A 27,127-nucleotide genomic window follows, 5' to 3' on the forward strand; every position below is an offset into this window, starting at 1 on the left:
TCCGCCCCCTGCTGTGCGCACGCGCGCCCTCGGGCTGCCCGCGGCGCTGCCTGACGCTGCTCGGGCGGTCGGCGCGGAGACCCAGCGGGGTGCCCTCTGGAGCCACTTCCCCACTCCGGGCTGTCAGCGGTTCCCTTCGCTCGTTGCCTTCCGGGAGCACGGGTCGCGGCGCTTTGAGCTTATTTCTTGAACGTCCCTGCAGGCCCGGGAGAGGCGCGGGCCGGGCCCGGGGACCTCGGCGGCAGCCCGGAAGCGGGGCGGCGGTGGCGGGGCGCTGTGCGCGGGCGCTGTGGGCGGCCGCGTGGGCCATGGGGCGGCGGTCGCGGGCCCGGCGGACCCAGAGGGGGCCGCGGCCGGAGGGCGCGGAGGACGGCGCCGACGGCGGCGGGAAGCGCAGTGAGGCGGTAGGAACCGGGGCGAGGGCGGCCGGGACTCCACATGGCGTCTCGCGCCCTCGCTGCGGGAGCGCGGGGCGGCTCTGCGGCCCCGTGTAGACGCATCTGTCGTTTCTTAGGGCTGGGAAGGCGGGTACCCGGAGATCGTCAAGGAGAACAAGCTGTTCGAGCACTACTACCAGGAGCTCAAGATCGTGCCCGAGGGCGAGTGGGACCAGTTCATGGAAGCGCTCAGGGAGCCCCTCCCGGCCACCTTGAGAATTACTGGCTACAAAAGGTAGGGGAGCTGTGTCTTTTATTTCCTGGCGAGTTGGGATTGGGATGCGGAGGGTAAAAGCCGAGGGTGTTTCCCTGACAGTGTTAACAGTGCTCGAGAACCGCTACGTGTCAGCGGTGTGGATTTGAGGAGTGGGATACATCGAGGGGGGAGGACAGGGGCGCTAGTGGGGTAGGTCAAGGAGGGATTGCAAGTTTGGGGTGCCAGGATAAGTAAGTGCAGTCTGAAAGGGCGGACTCCTGGAAACTCGTGGGCTGAGGATGACTACCCTTTGGAACACACGAAAATTGGTGACATGACCGAATTTGCATAAAAAAAAGTCTGGTGCCCTCTCCTTTTAAGTCTTTGTAGTTGGTTTTCCAAGATGAGTCGCAAGTAAAAGTGGAACTGTAGGAATAATGAGGGAAGGGGTGCAGTAATGCATTTAACCTATCTCCCTTAAGAGACTAAACAGTGAGGACTGCTTAAACTTAAAGGAATAGGAAAAGAATGTTTTCTCTCCGTGCAAAGATGGTTTTAGTTTTGAAACACTTGTAACCTTAGGTTTACCAAAAGATAAAGTGTTAAATTACCTTCTCAGATCAGTTTGAAATTTGCTTATTTTTAAATAGCCACGCAAAAGAGATTCTCCATTGCTTAAAGAACAAGTATTTCAAGGAATTGGAGGACCTGGAGGTGGATGGTCAGAAAGTCGAAGTTCCACAACCCCTGAGTTGGTAGGTATCACAGGGCTTTCTCCTTTTGGATATTTCTGTGGGATTTTTAATCTTTGCCATTTGAATGTATTTATGGCTAATGCATTTACTTTTATTATGAAGGAACCTGAAGATACTTCTTCACATAGCTTCACATTCTTTGATCCAGTGCTTCTTATCAGTATTACTTTACATTGGTATGCAGGCTTTGGTAGATAATTTGCAGTTCTCTGTACTTGAGTCTGTTGTTAATTTTTCCAAGTCCATCCAGCTTCCTTTTCTTATTTGATGTTATCGCTCCTCCTGTTTCCTTTTAAAACCCTTGTTTTGTCAGATCAGAACTGCTTGAGGCAGGGGCTTGGTTATTTTCAAAAACACTTTTACGGTTGCCTTTGCCCGCATTTCTTTTTCTGATAGTCTTGCCTGTGTTGGCTGCCTCACACAAGGTGAAAACATTTGTTCTTTACACCTTGTGCCAAGAAGTGTGGCTTTTCAGATGAAGTTGCTCCCAGCCTTTTCATCTGGTTCAGTAGGAGGAACTGAAAAGCAAGCATCCTGTGGTAAAGAGGTGTCTCTCTGGTCATGTCCTTGTGGGAATTTTCTTCAACAGTTTACAGCAAATAAGAGAATTCACCCTGCCATTTGTACTGTACTTTGTAAACTACAGCTGATCTTTGTTTGTATAGCCCCGTTAGCATTTAACAGCTGCTTTTCCATCTTGGTTGTTGAACACTGGCTATGGGTATATGACAAGCCAATTCCCAAGCCTCTGAGAATGGCCCTGTCAATTGTGGTTGAAAAATTAAAGTGCAATCTCTTCAGTGCCAGTCAGTCATTCTCTTCATATTGTTTGCCTTAATTTTCTCAAAACACGACTGAAGGGTGTGAGCAACGTACTGTATGATTTGGGTTCCTAGTAACTGAGCTTTTTCCATTGTCAGTGACAGTTGTGTGACAGTTTCTTGTACAAACATTTATGCAATCAAATTCACTTGTCATGTGTAGGATGCCCATTAAAAAAGGCTCTCAGCAAGAAAGTAAAGCAGAAATTACCAAGATTGCTGGAGGTTTTCTATATTGTTCAGAATGCAGAAATAGAGCATTTATGCTTTGTTACTTTTTGGTACATAGTGGAATAAAATTTAGGAAAATGTTTTTGGTAACTTTTCTAGAAGGAAAGTTAAATATAGGACTCATAGCTTGGCAGATTTCATTTTTTTCCTTACTTTTTGTATTCTTAAAACTGTAAGGAATTATCCCAAAGAATTCATATAATAGCCTTGTTTTGACAATTGTTGAGAACACACCTTGTCATTCTGTTTATGTTCTTTTTTAAAGTATGGATTAAGGATGATTTATCATAAATGTGTATTTTTACAGAGATTTTTTTCCTTAAGAAATTTTTGAGGTGTGAAGATGACAGTGGCACTCTTATCTTCAGAAAACATGGCAAGTTTCCAAATAGGACCTCACGAGCTACCTCTGAATTACATAACTGAAAATTAAATACCGTTCTTTCAGATTGTTTTGTTTGATGTTAAAATCTACAAAGGTTTTAATAAACATTTGTTGGTACAAGAGAGTTATTCCTAAAGCTATATGAGAAACTTTTAAAATTCATTTTAACCATTAATCAATTTTTGTTTATCTGAACATTCGGAATCATTTTTAAGATTAATAGCTTTCATAATCGTAATTGTTTACACTAGAATTTTAATCTTGTAGTGGTACATTTGCATTCTGACTAGTGGATTTGCAACCCGTAAGACAAGTAAGGAAATACTCACTCAAGTATCTAGATTGCTATTTGTATTTGAGAGTGAAAATTAAACTGTGATGAGTAGAGGTGTGGGCATTCACATGAATGATGCTTTGGTGGTTTGGCACAGTGGCAACTCGCACGGCCACCCTGTCGCTCACCACAGATAGTTAGGGTTGCCAGAAATTGTGTGAAAGTAGCTGTGCAGCTGTTGGACTTGCACAGATTTAGTGGGACAGCAGATTTTGCAGAACACTACAGTGGAGCCAGGATTGAGTTTCCCTTTCATTTCACCTCTAGTGAGGCCAAAGGGAGTATTTAAAGCTAAACATTTTTTTTGATTGTCTGATACGTATGATTGTATTTCCATTTTATATATTTGGAACAGGCTAAGTATTGAAGAGGGAACAAATCATAGGAAATAGAACAGCATCAGCAGTTGGAGGGTGGCTGTAAATGTAATTGTAATCTTCATTATTCGGTAGAGTACTTTTCAGAGTATTTCATAATACCATGATAGTTGAGCAGCGTCTTAAAATCCTAAGGCCTGAGTTTGTTTCTGTCAAATAATGACTCACTGTTTCAAAGCCATCAAACATGTTTTCCATGTGTTCCAGTTACATTTTCATAGTTGTCACCTTAACTACAGTTGGACACATGGAAACACTGTGACCTGGCATTGTTAAATTGAGCTCATTATTATATCTAAGACTAGAAAGTGCTAAAACTGCAGTAAGATTCACCACTGGGCACTGCGTCACGCTTACCATGCCACTGGGTTAATCGAGGGTGGCTCTGTGTTACATAACTGAGTGAGTGTGCTGACTCTGCAGTTGAGCCATGGTGGACAGGTACAAGCCAAGTTTAAAAAGACATACATTTCCCGATCAGTGATGTCATCATTTATAGAAAGTTTAGTTTCACAGAAATGGCAGAAGATACTCCATCCTTAGGTCTGTGTGAAGATCTAGGAGGTTAAATAATGCATTAGTAATTTCCAAGGCTTTTTGTTATGTAGGGCTGTGACCCAGTTAGAACCATGCTCCTGTCCAGTGCAACATGTGGGGCTGGCTGATTGTGCCTGAGAGGTTCATGGAGTTAATAGAATAGGGTGTCTCATTCATTGACCATATAAGGAAGAAGTTGTTAAGAGAGCACTTTAATATATGTAATCCACAAATATCTTACTTCTCTCTGGTCAGGTATCCAGAAGAACTTGCCTGGCACACCAATTTAAGTCGAAAAATCTTGCGAAAGTCTCCACAGTTGGAAAAGTTTCACCAGTTTCTGGTTAGCGAAACTGAATCTGTGAGTAGATAACATTTGTTGGTTTTCATAAAACTTTAAATGCTCGTTAGTGCCATAGTTTCACTTTGATCATGCTTATTACTGGGAGCAGTTAGGTGGATAAGGCCCATGGAGAAGACACATGTAAGTGTAGAGTCACCGTTGGTTGCCAATTAGTTATATAACTGTTACCTTGCTTGGCTCATTGCTCATGAGGTTTAGGGAGGGCGTCAGTCAGGGTTGTCAGTTTGGTTTACTGTTTTCTGGCTACTCCTAGGTTTGGGTGGCCACCGGGACCGGGCAGGCCCAGCATGTTGCTCTGTAGGGCGACAGCTGCTCAGCCTACTGGCACTCCCTTCTCAGGTGCTTGTGCCAGGGGCCTGGTACACAGGAAGAGTGAGAGTTTTCATGGTCATGTTACTCGTTTTCTTAGAAGTGGAGCTTTTAAACCTATTTCTTGTTGTTTCTATTTTTCCTTGCTCTTATCTGTACTTCATGTTTGCCATGAAAACACATACAAAAAAACATGTGAACATGACTGTGTCACTAGTGGGTTTCAGCTCCAGGTGAGTTCATTATTCAGTGAGTCTGAAAAATGCCAATGGAACATTCTTGGTGTAAGAGGGTTTAGACCCAACTTTATTCTCACAGTGGCAGGTCAATCACTAGAATCCTGTCCACCTCAGAGCAAGTCTGCATGCAGCAAGCCGGTCTCTGCCTCTGCGTCTCTGTGTCCCCGCAGCCCCAGAACACTGGGCAGAGCTGTTTATATAGAGTCAGTAACACAACATATTGCCCACACATGTGTAGTGAGCCAGCCACCCAGGGCCGGGTGAGAATCCTGGCCACAGGAACCTTCGTTCACCTTATCCACAGAGGGCCAGGCACTCATCTTGCTCACCTATAATTTCACAGACTGTCCCATAGACCAGGGTCAGAAACTGGCCCAGGGGCTAGTTCCATCCTGCTCTTTTTAGAAATAAAGTTCTGGTAGGCAGCCATGTCTGGCTGGTACACATGTTCTCTGGCTGTGTTTGTGTGCCCTCGTCAGAGTTGAGTAGCTGTGCCTGAGAGCCTGTGGCCCACAAAGCCAGAAACACTACCTTCCCAGAAAGTCTGCCAAACCCTGCCACAGATGGCTGGACAGGAAGTTTTCCACTTGCCTCATTCTCATCTTTCTCTTCCACTACTATTACTCTGAACAGCTCTTTATATTTTATTCAATCTTCACAGAAAGCTCTAGCCTTCACTATGATTGCTTATCCTAAGAGTCTTTTATTATATTTAACACTTCAATATTACCACATAAAAAGCGGTGTTTTCAATTAGATAAATTTTACTGAGTTTCAACTAGAAGAAGAAAGTTAGAATATTGTAAGCTTTGCTGTTTCATTCTTATTCTTTGGGAGTTGTTAATAGTCGCATATTTAAAATCAGAAGTTCCCCCTTCCTGTGTTCTAATTACATTTTTTAGCCAAGCTGCCTCTGTGTGTCACCAGGTGGTGCTCACTTCCTTTTCATTCTGAGTTTCTGCACCCACTTAACAGGATCACCATGCGTCCCATGGTTCTTTCCTTGAAGCTGAACCGATTTAGAAACCCTGCCCTCACCCACTTCTCCCCGCTGCTTGACCACAGCTGTTCCTGCCCTTAATGGCTTTCTGTCCGCTTAGGCAAACTGGACTCATGTTTGCCTGGCTTTCTGCCTCCCTGCCCCAGTAGTAAGGAGTGAACAGAATGGAGCACTGCCACTGCCCTGTTCTGTGCTTGGGCCAGTACAAGAAGGGATTCTCTGGCCAGCTTTGAGTCTGGACGGAAGGTCAGCAAACCAAGACAACAACTGAGGCTTGAACTTGAACAGAGCAGGGATTAGTGGGGAGTGGAATGATACGCATTTGGGCAGGCAGTGAGACACCTGGCTTTGGTGGCTTTGAAAGGCAGATGAGATGGGACTTCAGTATAGGTAGTGTATATGGAAGGGAGGTGGTCCTGGTGTTTGATGGGAGTCAGCAGGATGTGATACTCTGGGTTATTTAAAGCTGGTTGCAAAACCTCTTCCAAGCAAGTTTATGAATCTAGTGACTAACAGCTCTAGTGACTCAAAATGTCTTCGTCCAACATTGATCCTTTAATTGAAAACAAATGAAAACAGAAAGGAAGTTTTATCAGATTATAGGTGTAAGCACAGGCTTGGAATCTGTGTGCCTGGTGATTAAATCAAGAGGTGAATAGTCTTCACAGAGTCATTGCTGGCCAGAAACCCACAAGATGAAAATTACCAGGTGTGAATGTTAGTCTGTGCTTAGTTTCTGGGAGTCAGATGCATAAGGATATGGCGAGCTGTTGGCTGCTGGGATGGCTGATCAAGTATAAAAACCCAGATTGTAATGGAGCAGAAGTCTCCAGGTAGCCGATGTTCTATAGGTTTTAAAAATACTACTGTTGTTTTAGAGCATTCAGTTCCAAGGCTATTAAAATGGAATTGAGATTGAGGCAAGTTCTGGACTCCATTGAGGGAATTTATTTGAATATGAACAGTCATATATTTAACAGCTGCCCTGACCCCCCTAACAAAGGTCTAGAGGATGGTTGGCTTAAGAATTTGAGTATTTACTGTAGAGAATGAAAGATAGGAGCAGTGGCTATGTCTTCCTCTTGTTTCAGAGGCAGTCCCAGGAAGAAAAAGCAGACTTGGGCTGCTCCTAAGTGCAGAGGAGGGCTAGGAAGTGGAATTGGCAGGCTAGCTGGCTGGAAAGCTTCTGACGGTGACTTTCCGTCCTGTGCTCCTGTTGTTTGCTCCCTGTTGCTGAAAGGATTGCAGTACCATTGTCTGCCTTTGAGAAATGCTCATCTAACTTCATATTTTGTTAAGATGAGGAGCTGGGACTGTGTGCATAAAATCTCCTTTGTTTTGTAAAATGTGGTATTGTACCTGCATTTCTAATATTCTAACAGTAAGTGTGCGATTGATGGTCATTCTTACTTAGTCTTTAGAGACCAACTGTTTATCCACTGGTGTAAAAACTTGTCCTGTGGTTGTGCTCTCGTATGTATGATGACTATATGGTCTACTTTTGTTGCATTGGAAATAAAGTCCAATGTTGAAATTTTCTGCCTTTTTAAATATTGTTGATTTAAAAAATTTTTTTATTTCCTCAGGGAAATATCAGTCGACAAGAAGCTGTTAGCATGATTCCACCACTGTTACTGAATGCACACCCCCATCACAAGGTACTGCGTATAAAGCAGGTGGTCGCGGTGGGTAGGGCTGAACGCACACGCCCGCCCTAAGTCAGTGCATCCCCGTCACGGGCACTGTGTCCCCCGTCCCCATGAAGTAGGAAGTCGTGGTGGGCAGGCTGCTCTCAGTGTTTGTGCCTCTTTGTTGAGACCTTTATTTTAATGTAACTAATCTAGTTTTTTTTCCCCTTTTCACTTCCGATAGAGAATGATACGTATTTTAGTTTTGATTGTCTTTTTCATTCTGCCCTATTTAAATTTTACAACTCATAACTATTTTCTTCTCTTTTAAAGTTTATTAATTTACTACACTGACTATATTCAGTGGTCTTGATAGACTGTGTCAGATTGAAAATCATAATGAACATGTATTGGTAGCTTGTTATATGCCAAGCATTGTTCTGTGCTCTTTTTGTGAATTAACTCATTTTGTTATCCACATTTCCCTGTGAGGTTAGATACTGCCAGTGTCCCCATTTTTCCAGATGAGGAAAAAGAGGCAAAGAAAAGTGGAAATCAACTAGCTCAAGATTATGGAACTGATAAGTGGCTAAGCTGAGGTTTGAGCCCATGCAGCCTTTTCCCTTAGCAGGATGTTATGATTGTCATGCACTAAGTATGTTTACTAGTTCATCCCTAGAGTTATTGCTTTCACTGGTTTCTGCTGCCATTCTGTTCCCATCCCCTGTGAAGGGAATTACCATTCTGTGATTAAGGGGCATTGTATTTTTATAAGGTCCCTGTAAGTTAAATATATTATAGTCTAGGCCTCAGATAGGAATCAGCATACTAGAAAAACTCAAAATTATTTTTAGTTAAATGTAGAATGTTTGATTTCTTAAAAAAAACTCAAGCATTTTCTTGCTTTTTGTTAGATCCTAGATATGTGTGCAGCACCTGGGTCAAAGACCACACAGTTGATTGAAATGCTGCATGCTGACATGAATGTCCCTTTTCCAGGTGCGCATTGAACCATATTTTTAGAGGGTAGGAATGCTGCTTGGTGGGTCATGGTGGGGGTGGTCTGTGCTATTGCCTGCTGACTGGGTCTGGAAGCCGCCTGTGACAAGCAGATGGGTTTTCTCTCTGAAAGTGGGACTGAACATTTTGCACACCACTGTCACCAGTTATCACATCAACACATTCATACATTTGTGATTGGGGAGTGACTTGACAAGCAAATGGTGTTTCTGTCTTAAGCCATAGTAGGACGATCTCAGTTTGAATTTCCATAGGAATACTTTCACATTGTTTTGTTTCCTCTCTTTTGGTCACTTGCTGCCTATTTGAAAGGCAGCATTTTTGCCCTTCTGCTGGAGGTGAGAGGAAGCAGTTAGGAGAGGCGGCCCAGGGGCCACAGTGGTTCTTAGCCAGGGGTGCAGTCAGTCTCCCAGGGATACTCAGCGTCAGGTGCCCAGGGGTCTGGCTCAGAGTCTAGAACAGAGTCCCAGCTCACGTGCAGGGTTTCAGACATTTGTCAGGTGATTCTGTTGTTTTACAAACTTGTGTTCTCTTCTCATCTTCTCTTTCAATGTTATTAATGATAGGAAAGATATTTTTGGCACAATAATTGGGACAAAATGAAAAGTGGACAAGTGAATCTTAAGGTTTTGAATAAAATAAATAAAATAAATAAATTTTTTAAAAAGTGGACAAATGAATCTTAAGGTTTTAAATAAAATAAAACAAAACCCACGCTGAGCCATCTGGTTCCTATTTGAATCCCTCACATGTTTCTGGCAAACCTTAAGCTCGGTTCTTGACTTTGGTGGAGTGCTACCTCACTCGCCAGCCTAGAGGTTACATATTTCAGGAGGTTATTCTGCTTGTGCACCATTTCCCCTGACACTCCAGTTTTTGTTCGCAGAGGGATTTGTCATTGCGAATGACGTGGACAACAAACGTTGCTACCTGCTCGTTCACCAGGCCAAAAGGTTGAGCAGCCCTTGTATCATGGTGGTCAACCATGATGCATCCAGCATACCTAGGCTCCAAATAGATGTGAATGGAAGGAAAGAGATTCTCTTCTATGATCGCATTTTATGTGATGTCCCTTGCAGGTATTTATATTAAGAGGCTAGAAAGCCCAAAATCCATTAAAGAAATCAAATCAAAGACTAAAATGAACTTGCGCATGAACATACATAATTGTATATACTGTTCTTGTGGCAGTTCATGAAGACAGACATTGTAAGCCTCAATCGGAAATGGACACTCTGAATTTCGGTGATAAGCAGCACAGCTGATGGGCAGAACAGATATGGGAAGGGAGGGTTTTATATATTGTCTTACAAAGAGGTATGAAGAAAATACCTGGAAGGAAATAGCATCATAAGCTCGCATTGTGGGTCGTTCCAGGATATTATTGCTTGGAGTGGTTTGCTCATCCCGAATATTTATATCCATAGTGTCTGGCATGTGTGTAAGATACTTTGTTACAGATGAAAGTTTGATCTCATTGGACTTCTGTGGTCTTACATTTAGCACAATGAAATTTAGAAACTCAAACATTTGAGAAACTCATTTTATATTTGTGCATACACCTTCTTCAAATTTTACATGTAAATTTTAGAGTTTTAGAGTTTTCCTATGAAAGAATTTCATGGTGTAAGTACATAACATGAGTTTTTCCAAGAGGAAAAGAATAAAACTAAAAGTGTTTTTAAGTTCTTAGTGGAAGTGACATAGGTGATGATCGAAGTGTTTGTTACCTTCTGAACACATGACTTTGTTGAGACTAAAGTACAAAAACTGCCACAAAACTTTATTAGCACTGGATACGGTATTTATACATCAAACAAGTAGCAGATTGACTGCTGGTGGCCAAACTCAGTTTGAAATTGTAACTGCCACTCCGCCATGTGACTGAGCTTTCAAATACCTGAAAGAATACCCCTTAAAGTAATATTTAAAATGGGTCATGAACTACATGCCTTTTTGTCCAAATTGTAATTTTCTAATTTTCCTTTGGATCAGATGTTCTCCCACCCCTGTGTTCTTTTGATCACAACCATAACCCATTCTGGGTGTCACGTTGTGAGAATGAAGTAGCCTTACAAGCACTGGGTTGCATGTAAGTTGAGGAAATTCCTAAAAGTGTGCTAGGGTTTTAAGCCACCATACACAAGTGAGGAGTGTCGTTTGAAAGCCATTCTCTCAGGACATTTCCATCCTGCAGTCCCTTCACCTCAAGACATGACCCCAGGGAAAATGAAATTTTACAAGGAAGGCCAGCAGATGCAGTAACTGCCCGGACAAAATGGGTACATAAAGTTAGATATCGACAGAAAGATTGATTGATTGAGACTGTATTATAAAAGTTTCATGAAAATAATTTCCATTAAGTTAAAGTAGATAAATGTGATACATAGAAAAATCATAAAGAAATTAAATTGGCTTAATTGAATTTGCTGTGGAAAATCCTGTGTGAGTGTAAGTTTACCATTATTCATGTAATTCTGATTAAAATGCCACTTTTAAGTTCCTAAGAAGCAGGATGAAAATGTCCTACATGTGTTCATGGTTGTGTGTCCTAGGTCTGAAAATTTTTCTTACTATTTCTCACTAATGGAAGTAAATTGCTATCTAAGTTGATGAAGTTTCATTTTCAAATCAGTTATATTTATTGAATTGAAAATTGAAGTATTATTTCAAAGTTTAAATGTGTCCTAAAAACTGAAATAGATAGTTGATTGTAGCTGGTAAGAATTAAGGTGGTTTTCTAATTGGTATTTATAATAATAGTACCTGTTTTGTATCTTAGCTTCATTGTGATGTATTTGTTGATCTCTATGTACCTTTCAGTTCTTAAGTATCTTTCTTTCCAGTGGAGATGGTACTATGAGAAAAAACATTGATGTTTGGAAAAAGTGGACCACCTTAAATAGCTTGCAGCTGCATGGGTAAGTAAAACTTTAGTAGCACTGTTTAGCAGATAGATCAGTAAAGATTTATTATTGAATCAGTTAACTGACATCCAGATCTTTAATTGACTGACTGTAAGCATCAGAGTGTTAATGGCTACCTTTAAGAGGGGTTACTTATATATCAGAAGCAATTACTTTTAAAACCTTTTAGGAGTAGTAAACTGAAGATTGTGTACATTTCAGGTACATATTTATTAAAAATGACTTATAACAATTTTATTCAGCATTTCAAACATATTTTCCATGAAATGACCATTTAATTACTAATCAGTTTTCTGTTCTTTTGTTTTGAATTACTTTGCTTAACATTTTGATGTCTTAGAAATGTATTTTGATTGTCTTTAAAGAAAACATGAAAAATCTTTAAAAGGAAAAAGAAAATCTCAAAACTCAAAGATAATTTTTGTAATGTCTAGTGTGTTAGAGTATTTTTCTTTGCTAGGCATTTTTAACATACCTACTTTGAACAGTTTGTACTGTCTACAGAACTTTGTAGTCTTGTTTTGTTTAATATTAAAATGATACAGTCTTACATGTATTACAGTGGATGTTGTAAGGTGTACAAATGAGTTTTCCTTGTAAATAGCTATCAGATTTTGTTTTCTCTGCTAAATGCTTATTTTTTGTGTGAAAGTCATTATGATTAGAATGTCCTAAGGGTTACAGAAATGTTCACAGAAAGAAAAGTAAAATACTTATATAAATATGGAGGCTTTTTAATAATTAAATTCACCTAATATATTCAGTTATTAATCAGCTTTATGATTTGCTTGTTGTCATCTTGGGAAAGGTTAACAGAATAGTAAAAACATTATTTATGTAAATAGGTACTTTTTTCATTAACATGAAACTCCTTATGTAATACAGGTTTACTCTTCATTCAGAACCTTACAGTTTTTTTTTTTTTATGGGAATTGTTCATTTTACCTAGCATATTTTGTGTTTTATCATAAGTTTGTTATAAACGTATAACAAATATGTGCTATAAGGGGTGTGCTGTCTGCTGTGTTCAGTCTTGGGGTAACCTGCCGTCCGGCCTTAGCTTGCAGCTGCGGATTGCAACGCGAGGCGCGGAGCAGCTGGTAGAAGGCGGCAGGATGGTGTACTCAACGTGTTCACTCAACCCCATTGAAGATGAAGCTGTCATAGCATCCTTACTGGAAAAAAGTGAAGGTACACATGCATGACAGGTCTTTTAAGAGTGTGTACTTTGCAAAAACTACGTTTCTATAGTATTCTTGTAGACTTTTTTGTGGACATTTGCTTATGTGATTAGCCTATAAACCCTGAAATGAGAAATCCCTAATAACACATTAAAAATGGATTTCTTGTATTTCATAAATTATGAGGTTTGCCCATTTTCTCATAAGTTTGAAAGATTGTCAGATCCTTATCTCACTGGTTTTAAAAAAATATCAGTTGTGATTGAGATATCTAACTTAAAATTTTGCACTTTAACTATTTTTAAATAGTTGAATAATATTAAGTAGATTCTCAGTGTTATATAGCCAGTCCAGAGCTTCTTATCTTAGGACACTGAAATTCTGGGCCCCCTCTCCCCTCCCCACCATCGTATGTCCGGTCTCTGAGTTTGACTACTCACTCCAGTTACCTCCTCGGAGCAGAACCACCCTGTGTGTGTCTGTGACTGCCTCCTTTCACTCAGCATGCTGTCCTGAAGGTTCACCTGTATTGGTGCAGTGTCAGAATTCCCTTCCTTTTCAGGGCTTAAAATACCCCACTGTGTGTGTAGACCATGTTTTGCTCACCTGTTCATCCATCGGCAGACACTTGGTTGCCTCCTCGCTTACGCTGCCGCAGTAACTGCCTACATGACCACAGCTGGACAGGTGGCTCCCTGACTGTTCTCAGTTCTTCAGGTGCACGCCCACATGGGGGATCGCCCGCTGGTGTGGTGACTGTGTGTTCACTCGTACTGTCTTCCAAAGCCTGGTCCAGTCTGCATTCCCACCAGCCGTGCACGGGGTCTCCAGTTTTCCACATCTACCTGTAGTTGTTGCTTTCTGGGTTTTTGATAGTGGCCATAGTGGGTGTGAGGTCTTACCACCTTGTTTTGTTCTGAGGGATTGGATAGATTGTCTGAAATGTTCTGAAATAACAGTTGCCATAATGTTTTGATGTAAAATATTTCTCCTTTTATGTTTTCACTGAAATGTTACCTTTACCATTATATTCTTCTTAAAGAAAGTAATGAGAAATTTCATACTGTGTCTCCAGAATAAAATGCTACGGGATTTCCTGCATGTGTGTGTATGAAGTTGAAGCATAAGTACTGAAACACACATGCATTTCCTAAGGCAGGACCCCCCGCTATCTCTCGGCCCCCAGTGACACTTCCTGGGCAGTGGTGGACTGCCTGTGCTCTGTGGTCAGCCCTCGTTCACACCTTTGGGTTCCTTTAGGCCTGAATCTAATATGCACTTATTTCTGCTTTGCTGTCTTAACGCTGGCCTGGTAAAGACTGGTTTCTGAGTGTTTTTTGGATCTAAGACCATCCAAAATTTTGGTAGTGTTTTATTTCAGAAGGCTGGTGAGAAGGGACTGTGTGTGATGCCGTTTCCTAGGAAACTTAGCTGTGGTGTCTGTCCTGTAATTACATTCTTACTGGGCAGGTAGGTTTCCATCTAGGTTTGCTGACACAGCCATGTGACATGTGGTTTTTTGCATGTGGTTGTGTCAGACCACGTTGTGGACTCTTCAGCTCCACTCTTTGTCCGGCGTTGTGTTAGGCGCAGCCTTGGTGGTGAACCAGACCCTTGTGAGCCACCTACGGGCAGGTGCTGGGCATTTGGGCCGCATAGGCTGTGTCCCACCTACAGTACTAGGCTTAGCTGGATGAAGGGTGGCCGATAAACATCTGCTTTGCCAATGCTGGCTGGAAGTCATTGCTGAGCCCCGGTGCTTGATTGAGAAAACCAGGTTCTGTAAACCAGTGCTGTTATTTAGTGTCCTCTTTTAAAAGTAAGAATGTTCAGCTATAAAAGTGGAAGTCAGAGTGATGCCTGTCAAAGGATTTTTTGCCCAGACCTCTGCCTTGGGGCTTCTGCTTTGTTTTTATCTCTGTTGACCATAGCTTCCATGGGTCTTTTTGGCTTTTCTTCTCTGTGAGGCTCACATCTACACTGATGTCTGTGTCGTTCATTTGACAGGTTTTCTGTAATGGGCCCATCTATGGCTTCTTTAATACTGCTACTGTGGACACAGTGTTTTTAAAACTGGACTGTTGTCCTGTTAGTTTTAGAAAACTAATGGATCTAAAACTGAGTGTTTAAAAATGTCGCAGTTCACCTGAAATGTTGCTTTTTGGTTCTGGGATGTTGTTGGACATGAAGCCATGCAGGACATAAAGTCATGGCCAAAGAAAAATCATAATTGGTGTGTATCTAGAAATCAGGAGTGGGTGGGTGAGCGCTCTGAGACCTAGCCCCGTGCTGCATTCCAGGCCGCGTTCTGCAAGGAGTGAGTCTTAGACGCATTGTGGACTCTCCAGTTCTCCTTATTTCACCAGCTTTATTGTGCTGCAGTTTACATGGTGTACCATTCACCCGTCTTGAGTGTACAGCTCGGTGAGCTTTAGTAAATGCACTAAATGGCTGTGCAATCCTGACTACAGTCCAGTCTTAGACCATTCCTGCCACCCCAGACAAGTGCTCCTGCCCGTTTGCTCCACCCATCCTTCCACTGCCGCCCCGGGAACCACTCACCTGCTTTCTGTGTGGATTTGCCCTGCCCGGACGCTTCCTATAAATAGAACCATGAGGTATGCGATGTTCTGCCCCCAGTGTCTTTCCCTGGGCATAATGTGAAAAAAAAGTTTGTTGTGTGTCGGTGCACAGGTGCTCTGGAGCTGGCTGACGTGTCTTCTGAGCTGCCGGGGTTAAAATGGATGCCAGGGATCTCGCACTGGAAGGTAATCCTGCTGTGAGGACGCTGGCTCTGAAGGGTCGGTGTGACTCCCAGGCTTGTCATAGTCATGAACGTTTTAAAGCATCTATGTTTGGGTAACAAGTAAATACTAAGCTTGGTTCTGCAGTGTAGAATTAATTTCAAAATTATTGACAAGTAGTGTTATCATACAGATGTTTTTCTCTGGCAATGGAAAAGTTTTCCTGGTTTTCACGCAATTAGAAATCAGCTTTGTTTATTTTGGACCCCATTGGTATAGCTTTGCTTTCTTTCTTTTATTGGCTGGGATTCAAGCTTTGTTTCCAATATGAAACAATTTATTTTTCAGTTTTAAACCAGAAATATCTAGACTTGTTTAAAAAAAAACACCCACACAAAAAAATGCTCTTTTATAAAATGATTGTCCTATTTTATGGAATAGAAGATGATTTCATTTTTATCTTTGCAAATAGTCTTCCTGACTTTGGAGGGAAATGGGAGTTGCCATTTATCGGGTTAGATAGCATTTATACTAGCAGCCTGTAGTTCTTGCTGGGTAGTGCTGGTGATTCAGAATCCCCCTTGTTTTGTAGGTCATGACGAAAGATGGGCAGTGGTTTGCAGAGTGGGATGATGTTCCACACAGCAGACACGCGCAGATCCGGCCCACCATGTTCCCACCAAAGGACCTGGGAGAGTTAGAGGCCATGCACCTGGAGCGCTGGTGGGTTTGTGGGGCTCAGCATTTTGGGACACTGGGGAGGCTGGCTTTCATATGTGGCCATTACAGCAAATGAGTTCTTGGTGTCCCTTAGCTGTTGGTGTGGATGGAGTATCTGTAAATAATGAACATGGTTAGAACCTCTGTGCTAATACTTTGGATCCTATGTTAACTGTTCCCACATGTTGGCTATTCTACAAGTGAGGTTTGTGTGGATATTTACAACAAGACTTGATTTTTCTGTCATAGATCATCTTTATGATGTTTGTCTTAATACTAAAAGAATGTATTTTGGATCAGTTATAAAGTGTGAATTGTGTTTTTTCTTTTGTTTTGTTGTTAGTCTTAGAATATTACCACATCATCAGAATACTGGAGGATTCTTTGTGGCAGTGTTAGTGAAAAAGTCCTCAATGCCATGGAATAAACGTCCACCAAAGGTAAATGTCTACAAGTAGTGTGGGTTACTATGTGATCTTTACTGCAGTTAAGGCAGAAGCTGACAGGGGTCAGTGGGATGGTTTTTGGGGGTGGAGAAGGGTTGAGCCTGAGTGTGTGTTTGTGGATTTCCTTAAATATTTGAGTTTTCCAAAAAGAAGCAATTTCTTAAAAGTATATGTGAGTGGAAACGGCGGTTTGGAGAATGCATTCCTTCTACATCTTAAGTCCAGTTCTTTGGTAGAAAGTGAAAAGCCATAAAGACTTTTCTGTGGCATAGAATCAGAGCCCCAGGCTAGCTTTTGTGCTCTGATTCCCTGGGGTGGTTCAGTTCAGGCCATTGCAGATGGATAGAGCTCTGCTAACCTCACGTCAGCCCATCTTCACCTTGGCCATGAGGGATAATGACGGACTCTGTCCAGGCCTGGCTGAAAAGGAAATAGGGCCTGTCCTGTGGTGATGCGTCTCAGCCGTCTCCCGGTCATAGTAAGGGAGAAGGTGGAGCACAGAGGCTGCAGAAGAGCAGCCTTCTGAGCCTGGACGTGGTGTTGCTGTGTAGCGTGTGCTGTCCGCAGGTACCAGGTGTGACTTCGTATGTCAGCCTCCCTTAGTCTTAGAGCATGGCTTCCAATCGGTCTCCAGTTTGTACTTCTTTCATAGCCATGCTTGAAAGTCAGGACATGTAATGCTTAGACTTTGGAGAAACAAGAAAGCAGTTCTTGAGATGCGGCAGCTGTATTAACATGTGAATGTGCAGCTCAAACACACACCTGCACGTGTTTGTGTAAGAGCTTGTTCCACATGGAGCCTGAAGTGTCTTCATGGCATTCTTTACGTCATGGTGTCCCTTTTCCCTGGTCAGGAGTAGAGCTGTGGAGCTCAGAGCGGTGCTAACCAGTGGAGTCTTCACGGACTGCTTAGCTTTCTGCAGCTACATTTAAAAAAGTAAACAAAAAAACCCCAGGTGCTAATCATTTTAAGGTTTTATTTATCCCAATGTACTTCAAGTGTTATTTTCATGTAATAAGGTCAGTTATTCATGAGATGTTTTGTATGCTTCCATACTGAGTTTTTGAAGTAGTGTGAGTGTCACACCCTGGGATGCATCTGCCTTGCATGTGTCGGGCGCCTGTGCTGGGCTGGTGGCTGCTGCAGAGCACAGGTTAGAGCGTCTCACAGGTGCACATCAGGTTTCCTTGCATTTGGGGCTGTACTGATGTCTTTGTTATATGACTGTATGTTGGTAAGTGGGTTTTGAACTTTTCCATTAGTCTGCCTCTCTGATAGGGTGTCTTTTTAGAACAACTTGGTGTCATTTGCTCACTTAACAATTAGTACTTCTCTCCTTTTCTGTTATGTCAGTTCCTGATTCATTTCATCGAGTAAATGTGTTTTTGTCTCCTGGTCTTTGAGCCAGCACAGCTTGGTGCACCAGGCCGCACCAATAACCGAGATAGGCTCCTACTCTTCAGGGTGCCATCATCTAGTTAAAGTGATAAGGCCTATAAACATGGAGCTCGAATTCAAGCCAGGGAGAGCTGTTCTGAGAAAGCGCTGTGGGCGTTTTTCAGGAAGCAAGCTTAGATCATGGAGACAGAGCTGGAGCAGCTTCCTTGAGATGGGCTCTGAACAGGCAGGCAGCTGTTGCAGAAGTGGTTGTGGGGCTAGAAATGGAGGGGGATTTAGGTAGTGCTTTCGTTCTTTTTTTCTGTTTAAGTAAGGTGTATTTTCTGGGAAGCCATATTGCTTGCACAGCCTTCATAGCTTCAGACTCAGCGGCTGGTGCACTGAAAACTTTGTGAGTATGGGGAACAGGTTGGCTTCCTGTGCTCAAGTGCCCTACTTCATGGGGACTGAGAGTCACTGCTTGTACCCATCTTGTGACTTGTTAGAAGGGACAGGTGGCATTATTTGTTGTGTAAGACTTTGTAGAAAGAATAATGTAAAGAGAACTTTAACTAAAGTGTTTTGCTTGTTCTCAAAGACAGATCGAAGCTTTTGCCCCAGTGTAGAAGTTGATCTGGTACGCGGCAGCTGTCCCCCTAGTCCCCGGAGGTACCCCCTTCTTCGGACCTCATGGCAGTTTGCCCAGGTGCCCCACAGGTTTTCCCTGCCCTCGTGGGCTAGTTACTTAAGGCCTTGTTTTTTCAGACCTGCCTCCTGTTTGACGGCCAGTGTGTGACTCATTTGTGTCCCTCATTGCGCCTCACAGAGCAGATGCACAGGGGCATTTTTGACTGAAGATGGGGAACAGTCTGCACGTACTTTCTGTAGGATTCAGGTAGAATCAGTTTTAACCTTAAATGGTGCCCATGAATTATAACAGATAGATTTAAGATACTTTAAAAAAATTGGATCTTTTATACTTAAAACGATGTAGGAAAACAGTGAAGAATGATTTTGTGAGCTGGATATTGTTGAAGGTTGCTGTCTGAGTGCCGACGAACTTGCTTCCCCTTGCAGCTGCAGGGGCTGTCTGCGGAGCCGAGGGGGCCTGTGCAGCCCAGCCCTGCTGCAGCCCCCCCGGGAGGGACAGCTGCCAACTGCTCCGAGCTGGAAAGTAACCCAGTCCCTGGAGTAAGTGATACAGAAGTACTTGAAAGAACTGAAAATCAAGAGAATAACGGAAACAAGAAAGATGGCGTATGTGGGTAAGAGGAAGGGGGACGTCCTGCCCCTAACATTCTAGGGTCTGCCCGCCTCTCAGGTGTGCGGACTCCCGCAGCCACTCGGCAGTGGCCTTATAGTGGGCAGGGCAAGACCTGGGCTGGCCAGCGCAGTTCAGCACTTGTGACCTGGCAGGGTCTGTGCATGGAGAGCTTGAACACCCGCTTCCTGTGGAGCCTTGTGTAGGAAGCTCCATGTTGCACAGACCTGGGGACGAGGGTGGGGTGCAAGGGGAAGAGCGTGCTTTCAGTGTTTAGCATTATTACTCGGATTACAGGTTAATCACTCAGCTGGTTCCCTCCTTAGTCCTCCTCCTTCTAAGAAGATGAAGTTATTTGGATTTAAAGAAGATCCTTTTGTGTTTATTCCTGAAGATGACCCGTTATTTCCACCTATCCAGTAAGGATTAATTCACCCTTTTCTAATTCTTAAAGAAATATCCTGTGGAGTTACAGACACATACCTGGTCACACTTAACCGTAGGTTATTATTCAGCTCTGGGTAGCATCTTGCTTCCCTCTTTAGCTGCGTGTTAGAGCTGGTTAGAACTCTAGAGGGTGTGTGCTCGCTGTTCAGTTTGAGGTGGACAGTGATCAGAGAAATGAATTTTCCCAATGGGAGAGAATTTAGAGAGATGGAGAAACTCTGGATTGTGAGTCCAAATGTAAGTTACTCAGCTGAGTTTTGAAATCAGTGGCCAAAGCTGCCTGTGGGGGCTTCCTGTTTAGGAAATGAAGACTAGTGGATCTGGGTGGGAGGTGGAAGCCCTAATTGGGAATTTCCAGATAGAACAGAGAGGCAAGGGGCTCAGGGCAACAGTTGGGGTGTGTCTGTTACCCATTACGTCTTCCTGTACATGGAGCAGAGTGGCTGCTTAGGTTGCCTTGTGGATAACAGTCCTTTGCACACATTGGTAGAATCCTGCACATGTCTGAGCAGTGCAGGCATTCTCAGGTCTGGTCATTGGGGTGGAGGAGCAGTTGAGGGAGAGAAGTTGCTGCTGGTAGCGTAGGTCTCGGATCTAGTTGTGCCTCAAATAAAATGGCCAGGCAGTTTCGGGTGAGGCAGGGTAAGTGTAGAGGATGGGGGTTCCCTCACACCACAGTCTTAGAAACCAAAATCTGTTGTGGGGAGAGAGAAGTTGTTTAGAGACCATCTGTCAAATTTTGAACTAAACTCCTGTAAACCTTCTGTCTCATTCATAGGAAATTTTATGCTTTGGATCCTTCATTCCCAAAGATGAATTTGTTAACTCGAACTACGGAAGGGAAGAAAAGGCAGCTGTACATGGTCTCAAAGGAGCTGAGAAACGTGCTCCTGAACAACAGTGAGAGGATGAAGGTGCACTGCATGGCGGTGACAGGCGTGTGTCCTCCTGCCTGGGGGTGCTTTGCAGGAGCATGTGCCCGCATGGTTTCAGCTATGGGGCAGGCGCGGCCGCCAGCCTCTCTGTCCCTCGTGTTTGGCCACAGCGTTCCGGCTCCACAGCCTCGCTGCTGTTCGTATCATGGGGGCCGCCCAGGGTGGGGATCCCATGCTGCTCAGGCAGGTCCTTGGAGTTATTTGTCCTTTCCATTTTCCTCAGAATTTCTCTACTCTTCAGTCCTGTTTTCATTTGCTGTATTGATATCCTGAACTGTTTCCCATTTGTTCAGTGCAAAGATCTCCAGATGTGGGCTGAGGCCCCTGAGGTCCGAAGCATTTTTGTAACAATACTAAGACCTTATTTTTGCCTTTCCTACTCTCCTCTCCTGGGTGTCCACGTGGGTTTTCCCAGGTGACAGCATCCTTGCCCCTGACGGTCCAGGGACTGTGTGTGGCCCTGGGTTAGTCTCTGCTGTGGTAATTGTCAATGGAAGTCACATAGTCCAGAGCCATCTGAGAGTGGCGGTCAGGCCTGAGAACCTCCCACTGGAGTTAGTCCCGTGACTCCCCAGGTTATTTATTTTGTCTGCCCTGTGTTGGAGTTGCCTACAGCCCTGCCTCCTTGTTGGGGGAGGGCTGATTTAAATTGCTTAGCTTGATTGACCTATGTGTGTGCTTCATCTTGCTTTTCACTCACAGGTTATTAACACTGGGATAAAAGTCTGGTGTCGAAATAACAGCGGAGAAGAGTTTGACTGTGCGTTCCGGCTAGCACAGGAGGTAAGGTGGGAGTAGCCTGGACGGCGCTGGCCACAAGTGACCATGAAGCACTCTGCACAAGTGGGTTTGAGCCTATTTCCGAGCCAGCCCTATGGGTCTGGGTGCTTCGAGCTGGACTGGCGCCTCCAGCCATTTGAGCCCCACACTGTGGCCTGGGTGTGGCTCCTGCCCAGGGGCTGGGGGGGGGTGAGGGCCAGACAGCACGCTGGAAGGCCCTGAAATGGGTGCTCACTGTAACCATTCATAAGGGTGGCTTCTCTTTATTCCACAGGGAATATACACATTGTATCCATTTATTAATTCAAGAATTATCACTGTGTCAATGGAAGATGTTAAAATTCTACTAACCCAGGAAAATCCATTTTTTAGAAAACTTAGCAGTGAGGCATACAGCCAAGCCAAGGACATGGGTAAGCAGTTTGTTTTGCATAGAGGCATAACTTGTCCTTATAAAGGCCATAAAAACACAGGTACTCTGCTTTTTGGAGCTTCTTCAGTTTTGTATTTCAGTACATTATGCCTTTCTTTTTATGGACTGTCAGTTTCCAGAGGGCTTTGAGGAAACACCCCTGGGGTTACTCTACTTCCCCAGGCCCTTGTGGAGGCCCACGTTCATCTGGGTAGGGGTTGGGGCCTGGCCAGCCCACCAGCTGGAGTGCCAGGCCTCCCAGCAGGCAGCTAGGGAGGGGCCCACAAGGAAACAAAGGGCAGGTCCTGGTTGCCAGGGTTTGTGTGTGTTCGAGATGCTGGAGATAACCAGCACAGGCTGTCATTTCTGAGCACTGTAGTCAGCCCCAGTAAAGTGGAATAGAGTCTTGCCATCAGCTCCCCCTGCTTTGCCAGCCAGCCAGAATAGATCATGGATCACAGTGCTATTTTTATATTCACAAACTTCCACTTCAGTCATTCTGGTGACATTTTTACCTAAGAATAAAAATAGTGCCAGTGTGCATTATAGTTTTGTCTTTCATTCCATTCATGCATGCTTGCTTATTTATTTATTTATTTTTATTGAAGTATCATTGATATACAATCTTACAAAGGTTTTACATGAGCAACATTGTGCTTACTATATTCACCTGTATTATCAAGTCCCCCCCATACCCCATTGCAGTCACTGTCCATCAGTGTAGTAAGATGCTATAGAGTCACTACTTGTCTTCTCTGTGCTATACTGCCTTCCCTGTGCCTCCCCCCAGCTACATTATGTGTGCTAATCGTAATGCCCCTTAATCTTCTCCCTCCCTCCCCACCCACCCTTCCTCACCCCTCCCTTTTGGTAACCCGCTAGTCCTTCTTGGGGTCTGTGAGTCTGCTGTTGTTTTGTTTCTTCAGTTTTGCTTCGTTGTTATACTCCACAAATGAGGGAAATTTTGTTTATTTTTTTTTTTTTATGACTTGCTGTTGAATGTTTCTGGCTCAGTTTGATGAGAATGGGCAGATGAGTGACTGCGGTTTTGTGAGCACAGTGTCTCCCTTGCGCATGGGACTGCAGGCCCAAGGAGCAGACACGCCGTGGGGTGGGTCTCCTGGGGTCCCCTCAGGCAGCCCCTGCACTGAACGAGGCCTTCTGAAGGCTGGGGGAGCCGCTTGCTTTCTTTTTTCTTTTACTCCTTCATTTAGCTGATTGCAGTATAATTTATGACAGATTCTGTGTTCCGTGCAGTGCTTGGGAGTTGGAGCAATTATTTAACCTTGACTTTTGAGAATTAGCCAGTAGCTAATCCCCACAGTCCTGCTTCTGAGACAGGCCTGCAGGCTGACTCGGTGCCTCCCAAGTCATCTTGGCCGCCCTGGGTGGTGCTTGGCCGGCTGGCGGCTTCATATTTTGAGAAATACAGAGAATTTAGAAAGGAAGTCCTCTTTTCTCTGTCTAGATCCTGGAGACCGAGAGTGTAGATTCTTTGTTCTCCTTCCCCAAAGCCGGGCACACAGACATGCTCAGCAAGGCCCCACTGGCTGAAAGCTTGGCCGACACGTGTCTGTTTCTCTTCCAGCCAAGGGGAGCATCGTCCTGAAGTACGAGCCAGACCCCATGTGAGTGAGTCCTCCTGCCATGTTCTCAGCAGTGGGGGGTGGGGGGCTTCGGTGGTCTTAGAAGCCTTTTATAAATGTTCCCTCCAAAATAGTGTCAAGAAAATCTTAGAACTAAAATGCCATTCTCATTAGCATCACAAAGGTACTTTTTTATAAAACGTTCAGTTCAGGCCAAATATGTTTTTTTACTTAGATAATGTAAAATGCATGATACTTACTTTCCATGCCTTAGAAGTCCAGTTCTGATTTCTGTCTTAAGCAGAATAAAGCCCCAGGTGAGTAGCTGAGAGAGGTTGAGTTCTCCCGCCTCCCCTGAGGGTTCAGCAGTGTTCGCGGATGTCCTGTCACGTGCCAGGCGGCGGTGGTGCAGGACGGGGCAGGGGACATGCTGGAGTCCAGGCCTGGCCACGCCGGCACGGCTGCCCACACTGCCTGCGCATGTGCCCGGCCTCTCACCGGAGTCCTCAGGGGCCCAGTGATCCGCATTTGCCAGAAACGGAGTTATTACTCAGGTGTTTGCTCAGAGCCCCTCAGCTGGGGCCTCATGGACCCAGGAGACTGGTGTCTCGTGGGCTGACTACCTCTTTGTAAATGAAACACTGTTTCCAAAAGGAGAACTGACATGGTAGGGGGCTGGAGAGGGGCTTGGGGAGAGCTTTGGAGGGCCCTGGGCAGTTCTCCGGGAAGGTGGTGTTTGACCTGACTGAATGGGGGGAGGGAGGCGGAGAAGTGGTTCCTGTAGGATGACTGAGCTGGAGGCCCTCTGGGTGGAACTCGGGGGGAGAGCAGGTCGCCAACAGCCCTGTGGGCAAGAGCAGGACAGCAGGGAGGTGGGAGGCGGGCGGACCCGGGCGGGCAGGCCCGGGGGCCTGTAAGGACACCTTTCGGAGGTAGAGCAGACAGGATGGATTGTGGGTGGTGAAGGACACTGTGATGGTTTCTGGGTTTGTGAGTTGGGCAGTTGTCACCTAAAATGGGAAATGAGAGGGAAGAACCAACCAGCAGACCAAATGTGAAATGCTGAATTTGAGATTAAGGGATTTAGGGGGAAGGCAGTTTCAGGTACAGACCTCTGGGATTCACGAGCCTATTTAAAACCGTGGGCTCAGCGAGATAACAGGTGATGTGGGTAAAAGAGTAGAGGGGGCAGGATCTTGCCCGGGATGTGCTGGCTTTAGAGGAGAGGTCAGTAAAAATGGGAGCAGTGAAGTGGACAGAGGAGAGGACGCTGCAGGGGAGTGGCTGACGGGCGGACAGCGTGGCTCTTGGGGCTCCGTGGAGAGCTGGCGGGGACCACACTTTGACACTGGCTGTGAGAAGCCGAGAATGGGGCATTCGGGGATGAGGGGTTGGGTTGGGTATACAGGAGGCTTGTGGGGGCGCCATGGCCTGCTACCAGGAGCGCAGATGGCTGAGACAAAGGGCCGCTGTTGTATGAGACAGGAGTGCAAGTGCACAGAACCACCGAAGACCCAGAGGTGGGTTTTACAAACAGCAGTATTTGTGCTTTTCCCCATACAAACACTGGGCCCTACAAGTTGAAGTAAATGAGTGAAAGCGTGGGAACAGATTAGAGAGTTATCAGTGAGAGAATGGGTGTCAGCCCCAGCCTGCTGCCATTGCTGCTGGCCAAGTGTTAAAAAGGTGCAGGTAATGGGGCAGAGATGCCTGGGGGCAGTGATGTGGGGCATTGCAGGGAGGTCTTCATGTGTGAGAAGGTGGAAGTATTTGGGAAGTCTAACATGAAAGCTCATGAAGTCTGCAGATTTGGGGGTTATTCCACTGGGAGCTTTCTGAAGGCTCCCTGTGTTAAAAATAGCCAGGACCTAAGGAAAGAAGCTGACATTCTTTGAGAAGACCCTCCATAGGATCACAGCCTAAAATGCCTCCCAGGGCTTGGGATGGTTTCTTTTGGGGAGGTTGCATGTTAGTACCTCTTTTGCTGCAATCACGAGGATGCTTAATACTTACCTGAAGCCATTTGGTTTGTAGGAAGGCAGACACCCTCCAGTGCCCCATTGTGCTGTGTGGATGGCGGGGAAAGGCCTCAATTCGAACTTTTGTGCCCAAGAACGAACGGCTGCACTATCTCAGGATGATGGGGCTAGAGGGGCTGGCAGAAGAGAAGAAGGAAGGTGCTGCTGGGACAGTGAAGAGCGCAGCCCACCCAGGGCTGCCGGAGGGGGCGGGGGAGGGGACGGCGGGGCAGGCGGCGGGCCCGGACCTGCCCCACGAGGACCCTGCGACACCTCACTCTCATGTCTGAACCAAATCCAGGACTTCTGACCTCAAAGGGATGTATTTTTAGAAACTGAGGAATGAGAGGAGTGGTCTGAATGAGCTTGGCACTGCTTTCCTATGGGGCTTGCGAGAGTATTTTTTTAGCTTTTTAGAAGTCACTCCTTTTATTTTGTTTCTTTGGCAAAGCTGGGTCTGGGCCAGGTACTAGGCTTCCACTATGGAAGTCTTGCTTCTATCAAGTAACGTAACTACCCCTAACAGAAATTTCCAGGTCCACTTTGTTAGGCCTTTATTGCCCTTAAGGTCCAGTATTTCTTTTAATTATTTACAGAGAGAACATACCTTCTTTTGAATCAATGGAAAACTACTATCAGCTTTAATAACTATTTAAAGTTGCACATCAGCAGTGTGACGTTACCATGCAGTGGGGTTAATATCTGAGGTCTCAGATGACATCTGTGCCTTTGTAATAAAGGGTAAAATAAATTTTCACAGAGTAAGAGCTGTGTCATGAATTGTCCTAATTATGAGGGTTTTACATGCTTTTATTGAGTGGAGTACTTTGGAGTTTTAATCTTTTAAGCAGGGTTTAAGGATCCTTGGAGCGCTTAAATAAAGAATTTTCATGGATAATATATGTGCATATGACTCTTGTTTTACTCTTCATGAAGCAGAACAAACTTATTTTTGGGTAAAGGGAAATGTTGGAATTAAAGCATTCTTAGCTGGGGAAGGAATTCTAATATGAAGGCTGCTCTGGAGTTGAGTGGTTTGGTGTGAAAGCCCTTCTAGGGCTTTCCTGTGGGCTTGCCTCTTCTCTTCTAGAGGGCAGGGTTAGTGCCACAGCCACAGTGAGACAGGATTGGGGCGGAAAAAGGTTCTCTTAGCAATTTGAGAAAATCTGCAGTGTGGAATGGGCTCCCGGGGCAGAGGACCTGTACGTGATGTTATCAGGCAGGAGACGCACGCACATTTCAGTTAATCCTTTGGTGACTTCTCGCTGTGTGCTTGCTGGGTTCTGAGGGCCAGCGAAACAGCTTCCCAACACAGTTTCACAATTTAAAGAAATGCTGTGGTGCAGTGAACCTTTATGTCCCTGTCACCTAGCTTTTAATAGTTATTAACACATTCTTATTTTATCACCTCTGCTTTCTTCTCTACTCCACCTCTTTGTATTACTTTGATGTAATCCAACAGCATTTCAACTAGGTGGACATCTCAAAAGATAAGGAGCCATTTTCTTTTTAAAAAATAACCTTAGTAACTTCACACAAAAAACAGCAATAATTCCTTAATATCAAATAGCTTATATGGAAGTTCTATACACTGAAAACCTCAAGACATAGGTATATGAAATCTAAGACATAGATAATCAATATTCATGGATAAGAATA

General features: G+C 44.4%; 1 protein-coding gene across 1 annotated transcript; it reads left to right on the forward strand.

Annotated features, from left to right (window-relative positions):
• Positions 1–49: 49 nt before the first annotated feature.
• NSUN2 (NOP2/Sun RNA methyltransferase 2) lies at positions 50–26,366 on the forward strand. Its single transcript, XM_017667108.3, has 19 exons — positions 50–404; positions 515–672; positions 1,284–1,388; positions 4,329–4,434; positions 7,572–7,643; positions 8,528–8,612; positions 9,520–9,712; positions 11,480–11,554; positions 12,621–12,751; positions 15,436–15,509; positions 16,078–16,208; positions 16,549–16,645; positions 19,107–19,294; positions 19,617–19,709; positions 20,516–20,651; positions 21,375–21,455; positions 21,727–21,865; positions 23,453–23,492; positions 25,485–26,366. The coding sequence occupies exons 1-19, from the start codon at positions 309–311 to the stop codon at positions 25,756–25,758; spliced, it is 2,274 nt and encodes a 757-aa protein (XP_017522597.3). The 5' UTR covers positions 50–308; the 3' UTR covers positions 25,759–26,366.
• Positions 26,367–27,127: the final 761 nt, after the last annotated feature.

Source organism: Manis javanica, chromosome 1 (genome assembly GCF_040802235.1).
Source record: "Manis javanica isolate MJ-LG chromosome 1, MJ_LKY, whole genome shotgun sequence".
Taxonomy (NCBI): Eukaryota; Metazoa; Chordata; class Mammalia; order Pholidota; family Manidae; genus Manis; species Manis javanica.